The sequence below is a fragment of the Nicotiana tomentosiformis genome, chromosome 2 (assembly GCF_000390325.3).
Source record: "Nicotiana tomentosiformis chromosome 2, ASM39032v3, whole genome shotgun sequence".
NCBI classification, from domain to species: domain Eukaryota; kingdom Viridiplantae; phylum Streptophyta; class Magnoliopsida; order Solanales; family Solanaceae; genus Nicotiana; species Nicotiana tomentosiformis.
The window spans coordinates 53,154,239-53,163,085 of NC_090813.1; the positions used below are offsets into that span (position 1 = coordinate 53,154,239).

General features: G+C 39.2%; 1 protein-coding gene and 1 pseudogene across 1 annotated transcript; one reads left to right on the top strand and one right to left on the bottom strand.

Moving 5' to 3' along the window:
- Window positions 1-255: 255 nt before the first annotated feature.
- LOC104113674 (uncharacterized) lies at window positions 256-882 on the bottom strand. The gene has a single exon (XM_009623914.1). The coding sequence runs from the start codon at window positions 880-882 to the stop codon at window positions 256-258; it is 627 nt and encodes a 208-aa protein (XP_009622209.1).
- A 1,444-nt stretch (window positions 883-2,326) lies between these two features.
- On the top strand, window positions 2,327-3,788 carry LOC138904810 (CENP-B homolog protein 2-like; annotated as a pseudogene).
- The last annotated feature ends 5,059 nt before the right edge of the window (window positions 3,789-8,847 follow it).

Below are 8,847 nucleotides of genomic sequence, written 5' to 3' on the forward strand. Positions count from 1 at the left end.
AAGCTTAAAGGATGAAGTAAACCAAAGCTCTCCAGCCAAATTATACGCCCAAGTCATATTCATTCAAACTTGAAAAGGCCAGGGGGGCGGGGTTAATTAGAAGAACTAAAAGAGATAGAATTTACAAAGGGAAAAAATAAAGGAGGAAAAAAAAGGTCTTGAAACGCTCTTGCGAAGTCTAAATTTCTCATATCTGGATGTGCTAAAAACAAATCAAATTTTCCCTTTCATTCATATAATATAATATAATAGTCACTACCATATTCCATAATCGTCCACACTCAACTTACTATTTCCAGAATTACTATAAGCAGCAGAAGGAGAATTACCACTCTCTTGATCTTGCTGTAATTTGTCCTTTGATCTCTCAGTCTGATCTTCATAATTAGAATAGTATCCATAATTCCTAGAGCCCTCCCCTACTAAATTACTTCCAAAAAATTCAGTCTGAACGTCATCAGTTGATGGTCCGAAACTTAGGTTAATTGGACCCTTTTGATTCTTGAATATTGGAGAAGTATGATCACATCCAGTGTATTGTTGCACCGCTGCTCGAAAATTCGTGATGCTTGTGTTGACAAGAGTTGTAGGGGTTTTCTTGGAAGCTCGACTCCGCCTTCGAATCGGTTTCCCTTTGCTGGTTTTAGGACTCAACTCGTGAATATCATCATTTCCAGCAATTTGTGAAGAATTTTCAGGACTTAAAGTACTGGAATATTGATGTTGATCAATAGTGTTTTGAGTAGTGCCTGTGGTTATGATAGTGGAATCAGAGAAACGCTGATCATAAGGATTTGCTATACCAAAATCAGTTTGTTGGTAATATGGCATTCCAATATCCATCCATTGATTAGTAGGTGAAGTTGGGATAGTGTTATCCATGTGGTTAGGTTAAGTGTTTGAGTTGCATGCATTATAATAGGAAGCCAAATGTTTTGGCAATTGTTATGAGATTTATATATCGGATATCTTAGTCAAAATGATACATTTTTGGCTTTGATCTTTCCTTTGCAATTTACGTTTAGACAATGACGTTCATTTTTGACCATTCAAATTTTGACCTTCTACCCTTCCCTCCAAGTTGGAGACTCCAACCAAGAAATTTTATTGGTATAGAGTGTAGTTTCTACTTGTAATCAATTGGATCGTTGAGTAAAGATGTGGTACTACCTTTATATACATGAAGTAAGTTAATATAAATGACAACTTAAATTTTTTACACTATCAATATATTTTTATTCGTTGTAGTAATTTACTAATTTTTTTATATGCTACCAATCTCACGTTTTATGAACGATTACATATATTTATCTATTAAGTATACCGTTATTGTATAGAAGTTAAATTACTCCTAGCTATATACATGTACAATCAAAAGAATTTACTTTTCTTTTTGTTGAGAAACTTTAGGTGGGAATACGATTGGAGTTAGGAAGTGCATGTAGCTTCGAGGAAACAGCGCGCATGTTACATGACAAAGAGAGAAAATAAAAAGCTTGGAAAGAACGATGAATCATATCTAGGAAAATCTAATTAGCATGTTATTTTAATGTTTCTTCTTCTTCAAACAAAATCGCCAAATTAATTAATATATTTACAAAGTACAAAGAATTAGTTGTCATATAATTGTTGCAATAACCTGCACGTGTTACTGCGCATGCATGAGGAGGTAGGTATTCCTTGTCTTTTTCAGCCGATTTTCTGATATATTTTATTATTTTAGTATTGAGATCTAACTATATAATTATGACCTCCTAAACGTGTAATTGACTCAAGTTAATAACTGCTCACTCTGTTACATATAGTTTGCCTTAGCATATAATGTATCCATATCCCTATTTAACCTAGTATATGAACATTGAAAAACGTTTAAAATTTGATGTTTAACTACAAGTAAATTACAGGGCAAAGATTAATTTTAGCTCGCGGCCGAAACTATTTACATTCGATAGCCACAAAAGTTATAGAAACTCTCTAAACTAATATTGTCGGGACCATGAAATATTATTATTTTGTAGAGGTATTATTTAATCGATTAATTTATTAATTTAAAGAGTATTTTCGAGATTCGATGAAGGTTAATTTTGATTACAACAAAATCATTATATCTTACTAATTTATATATCATATTAATTGAATTAATATAAAAAATAAATACATTATACATAAAGTACAATGTATGATGTATGATTCATTATAATTTTTTTAATTAAATAATTCATTGCAATGTTCATTGTTTATTCATTGTAATTAATAAATCATTGTAATGTTTATTGTTTCTTAATAATCAAATATTATTCATTGTAGTTTTACTAAAAACATTCAATGTATGATGGTGAGAGAATAAACGATATAAGCAACATAGAAAATTTCTTCAAACCGTACCCAATAATGACTTCTCATCTAAAAGGTGTCACAAAATCAACAATGACAGATCAAATATGTAAAGCATTATGTGAGTACAAAAGAGATTATTCCACATGCACTCAAAAAGATTTGCAGTTGTGGCTTGACACTCAAACGATCAGCTGAGTTTCTTTCGGCTAACTTAGAAAAAATAAGGGATATCAAGCGGCACAAGCCAGCAAAATTTTCAGACATGGAGAAGGTTGTTTATGAGTGTGGTTTCTCCAATACCAAGACCGTGTGAATATAACCGAAGAGTTAATTTTGGAGAAGGCGAGAGATACAATGAAACTTTTATATCCTCAACAAGATTTTGAGCATAACTTTTCTCAAGGTTGGCTCGAGAAATTCAAGCTAAGACATGGTATCAAATCATTTTGTAGTTTCGGAGAGAGTGGATCGGTTGATATACAAGAGATGGAGACGAAATTGGAGAGTATAAGGAAAAAAATAGACCAGTTCCCTATGAAAGATGTTTTTGATATGGATGAAACTAATTTATTTTATATGTTACAAGCTGATCATTCTCTTGATACGAAACAACCTGAAGGAAGAAAGAAGGACAAAGAAAGTCTCACAGTTGTTATTTGTTGCAATAAGGATAGATCTGAAAAAATTCCTTTATGGATTATTGAAAAATATGCAAAGTCATGTTGCTTCAAGAATGTCAACATGAATAGCTTGAATTTTCACTATCGTGCAAACAAAAGAGCATGGATGATTAGTGTGCTTTTTGGTGAATATATTAGTTGGTTTTACCACCACATGCATGGTAGACGAATTTTGCTTGTGGTAGATAATTGTCCAGCACATCCAAAAAATATTTAAGGACTACAAAATATTGAATTGCTTTTCTTGCCACCCAACATGACATCAAAAATTCAACCATGTGATGCTGGGATAATTAGAGCTTTCAAGATGCATTATCGCAGTAGATTTCACATAGGATATTAGAAGGCTATGAGCTGGGAAAAACTGATCTAGGAAAGATGAATGTTTTGGATGCTATCAATCTTGCGATCGAGGCTTGGACGACAAATGTTCAGCAAGATACAATAGCAAATTATTTTTGACACTACAAAATTCGTTTGAGGGATGAAGCCTCAAGGAATTTAAATGAACCCACTTGTGAAAACGACATTCATGAACTTGAGGTCATTATTAATGATATCAGTTACCGTAATAAAATGAATGTCAATAGCCTGTTGGATTACCCGGTTGAAAGTGATACATGTTTAGAGGTCCAGAGCTTAGAAGAAATTGTGGATACCATTGGAGAAAATAATGTTGAAGATGATACAATACCTTTGGAACCAGTTACGCGTAAGGAAGCACTTATCGCGTCTAGAACGATTCAAGGCAGAAGATATAATAATACTTGAAATGACTGAGAATTTAAACAACGAAAAGTCTCAGAAAAATAACAGCACAACAAATAAAGGTAAACAACAGGGGGCGCTCCCGAGGTATCGCCTCGTAACCCAAATGTAAGTGCTCAACAGGGGGATCTCCCGAGGTACCGCCTTGTAGTCCCAAAAGTAAATATGCACGATAGATGGATCTCTCGAGGTACCGCCTTGTAGTCTCAAAGTAAATATGCAAGACATGGGGATCTCCTGAGGTATCGCCTCGTAGTCCCAAAATAAATATGCAAGACAGGGGGATATCCCGAGGTACCGCCTCGTAGTACCAAAGTAAATATGTAAGACAGGGGGATCTCCCGTGGTACCGCCTCGTAGTCCCAAAATAAATATGCAAGACAAGGGGATCTCCCGAGGTATCGTCTCGTAGTCCCAAAGTAAATATGCAACTCATAAATTATGGAACCACTAATTTGCGGCAAGGAATCCTACAGTTAAAGACCGAATACAATAATCAAGGAAACATGTAATTTAACAAGTATATTGCACGAATATCAAGAAAGGTTAAGGCACGTAGACATGCAATACTAGGCTAAACATAACAACTACACATGCTAAGGAAACTCAGTTAAGGAATTCAAAGAAATCTACTCAGCAAGAACCGAAATTTCCATAATTATTCCGTATACGCACTCGTCACCTCGCATACACGACGCTCACATATCACAAATTTGTTACAACAGTACCAAATCCTAAGGGAATTTTCCCCACACAAGGTTAGAAAAGTCACTTACCTCAAATCTCGCTCAATCAATCGATAAGGATTCCTTTCCCTTAATTTTTCGACTTCGAAAGGCCCAAATCTAGCCAATAGAAATTACATAACATGAATACAACTACAAGATACTAATTTAAATCATAAATCTATGACTTTAGCAAAGAATCGAAAAATTATCCCAAAATGTCGACCCAGGCCCACGTCTTAGAATCGGGTAAAAGTCACAAAATACGAACACCCATTCAATATCGAGTTCACTCATATCAAAATTACTCAAATCCGATACAAAATTCTCAATCAAAATCTCAAAAATCGGCCTAGGGATTTTTCCACCCCTTTTTCAAAATTTCACAACCCAAATCCTTAATTAAAGGAAGAATAAATGATATCTTAGTAGAAATTAATCAAAAACAAGTCAAGAATCCTTACCCAAATGTTTCCTCTGAAAAACCCTTGAAATTTTGCATCAATCCGAGCTCTCTAGGTTCACAAATGGAGAATGAAATAAAACCCTCAGAATTGGCCCTTTTCTGCCCAGCGAAATCGCTTCTGCGAACTCATAGCCGCATCTGCGGCTCCGCACCTGGGGAATTTCCATCGCATGTGTGGTTCTAACTTAGTCCAGGAACGTCCGCATCTGCGGGCCCAAATGCACATCTGCGCTTCCTCTTCTGCGGCCAAGGAACGCTTCTACGCACGCACTCCTGCGATCAACAGTCCTCCCAAGCCTTTCCGCTTCTGCGCTCAACCGTTCGTAGAAGCGACTCCGTTTCTGCGGTCTTCACGTCACACCTGCGACCACTGGCCATTTTCCCTAGCCCCGCATCTGCGGTCAATCTTGCGAAAGTGGGATTACACCAGAATTGGTGCCTTTAGCCATTCTCACAAATCCAAATTTGATCTGTTAACTATCTAGAATCCAACCGAGGTCCCCGGAACCTCAACCAAATTTACCAACAAGTCCTAAAATATCATACGGACTTAGTCGAGCCTTCAGATCACATCAAACAACAATACAAAATACTAATTGCACATCGATTCAAGCCTATTGAATTTTAAAACTTCAAACTTCTACATCCGACGCCGAATCCTATCAAATCAAGTTCGATTGGCCTCAAATTTTGCACACAAGTCGTAATTGACATTACAGACCTATTCCAACTTTCGGAACCGGAATCCGACCCCGATATCAAAAAGTCCACTCCCTGTCCAACTTTCTAAAATTTAACCAATTTTCCAACTTGCGCCAATTGATGCTAAAATGACCTACGGACCTCCAATTCAACATCCGAACACGCTCCTAAGACCAAAATCGCCCTACAGAGCTATTGGAACCGTCAAAACTCTATTCCGGAGTCGTCTTCACACAATTCAAACTATGGTCGATTCCTACGACTTAAACTTTTATTTTAGGGACTATGTGTCCCATTACACTCCGAAATCATAAACAAATCCTCCCGGCAAGTCTCATAACCACAAAAGAAAGTAGAGGGAGAAATAAATAGGGGTTCAGGGCGAATACTCTCAAAACGACCAGCTGGGTCATTACATTCTCCCCCTCTTAAAATAAACGTTCGTCCTCGAACGAGTTTAGAGACATACCTGAAGTGGTAAAAAGATGAGGATAACGGCTGCGCATATCCTGTTCGATCTCCCAAGTTGTCTCCTTGACCGGATGACCCCTCCACTGAACCTTCACAGATGCGATGTTCTTTGACCTCAACTTTCGAACCTGCCTATCCAAAATGGCCACCGGCTCCTCAACATAGGATAGATCCTTGTCCAATTGGACTGAGCAGAAGTCTAATATATGAGACGGATCATCGTGATACTTCCGAAGCATGAAAACATAAAATACTGGATGAACTGCAGAGAGACTATGTGGGAGTGCAAGTCTGTAAGCCACCTCTCCAACCCTCTCAAGAATCTTAAAAGGCCCGATATACCTAAGACTCAACTTTCCCTTCTTTCCGAACATCATAACACCTTTCATGGGAAAAATCCGGAGCAAGACTCGCTCCCAACCATGAGTGCAACATCGTGAACCTTCCGATCTGCATAACTCTTCTGCCTGGACTGGGTTGTACGAAGTCTATCCTGAATCAATTCAACTTTTTCTAAGGCATCCTGAACCAAGTCTGTACCCAATAGCCTAGCCTCGCCTGGCTCGAACTAACCTACTGGAGACCGGCACCATCTACCATACAAAGCCTCATACGGTGCCATCTGAATGCTCGACTGATAACTGTTATTGTAGGCAAACTCCGCAAATGGAAAGAACTGGTCCCAAGCACCCCCAAAATCCATCAATCACACACGAAGCATATCCTCAAATATCTGAATAGTGCGCTCGGAATGCCCGTCCGTCTGAGGGTAAAATATTGTACTCAACTCCACACGAGTACCCAACTCACGTTGTACGGTTCTCTAGAACCGTGATGTAAACTGCGTACCCCAGTCATAGATGATAGATACCGGTACGCCATGAAGCCTGACAATCTCGCAAATGTAAACCTGAGCTAGCTGCTCTGAAGAATAAGTAGTGACCATTGGAATGAAATGATGTGACTTGGTCAATCTATCCACAATCACCCAAACTGCATCGAACTTCCTCTGAGTCCGCAAGAGCCCAACAACGAAATCCATGGTGATCCGCTCCCATTTTCACTCTGGAATCTCTAACTTCTGAAGCAATCCACCTTGTCGCTGATGCTCATACTTCACCTGCTTACAATTTAGGTAATGAGCTACATATTCCACTATGTCCTTCTTTATCCGCCTCTACCAATAGTGCTGCCTCAAATCCTGATACATCTTCGCGGCACCTGGATGAATTGAGTACCGCAAGCTGTGAGCCTCCTGGAGAATCAACTAACGCAAACCATCCACATTAGACACACATAACCTACCCTGCATTCGTAATACACCGTCATCTCCAATAGTGACATCCTTGGCATCACCATGATGAACTGTGTCCTTAAGGATAAGCAGATGGGGGTCATCATACTGACACTCTCTCGTACGATCATAAAGAGAAGATTGAGAAACCACACAAGCCAAAACTCTGCTCGGCTCGGAAATATCCAATCTGACAAACTGGTTGACCAAGGCCTGAACAACCAAGGCTAAAGGCCTCTCTGCTACTGGTAGGTATGCTAAACTGCTCAAACTCCCCGCCTTGCGACTCAAGGCATCAACCACCACATTGGCCTTCCCGAAATGATAGAGAATGGTGATGTCATAATCCTTAAGCAACTCCAACCATCTTCGATGCCGCAAGTTAAGATCCTTCTATTTAAACAGATGTTGTAGACTCCGGTGATCGGTGAAAACCTCACAAGGAATACCATACAAATTGTGCCGCCAGATCTTCAAGGCATGAACAATAGCTGCTAACTCAAGGTTGTGGACATGATAGTTCTTCTCATGCACCTTCAACTGTCTAGACGCGTAGGCAATCACCCTACCGTCCTGCATCAACATCGCGTCAAGACCAATACGCGACGCATTATAATACACCGTATAGGACCCCGAACCAGTAGGACACACTAACATTTGGGTTGTAGTCAAAGCAGTCTTGAGCTTTTGAAAGATCTCCTCACAATCCCCGGTCCACCTGAACGGAGCACCCTTCTGGGTCAATCTGGTCATAGGTGCTGCAATAGATGGGAAACCCTCTACAAATTAACGGTAATACCCCGCCAAGCCAAGAAAACTCCGGATCTCTATAGCTGAGGATGGTCTGGGCCAACTCTGCACTGATTCAATCTTCTTCGGGTCTAGTTTGATTGCCTCAATCGATACTACGTGACCCAAAAATGCCACTGAATCTAGCCAGAACTCTCACTTCAAAAATTTTGCATACAACTTCTTTTCTCTCAAGGTCTGAAGCACAGTCCTAAGGTGTTGCTCATGATCCTACCGACTCCGGGGGAATACACCAGAATGTCGTCAATAAACACAATGATGAAGGAGTCAAGATAGGGCTGAAATAAATTGTTCTTCAAGTGCATGAATGATGCTGGGGCTTTGGGTAGCCCTAAAGACATCACAAGGAACTCGTAATGACCATACCGAGTCCTGAAAGCAGTCTTCGGGATATCTGGCTCCCGAATCTTCAACTGATGATAGCCTAAATGCAAGTCGATCTTAGAGAACACTCTGGCACCCTGAATCTGATCAAATATGTCATCAATACGAGGCAATGGATACTTGTTCTTCACTGTAACCTTGTTCAACTGGCGATAATCGATACACATTCGCATAGAACCATACTTCTTCTTCACAAACAAGACAGGATAA

Bases quoted from the DNA above. Each gene is read 5' to 3' on its own strand.
- LOC104113674 (XM_009623914.1), bottom strand. From the start codon at position 882: ATGGATAACACTATCCCAACTTCACCTACTAATCAATGGATGGATATT.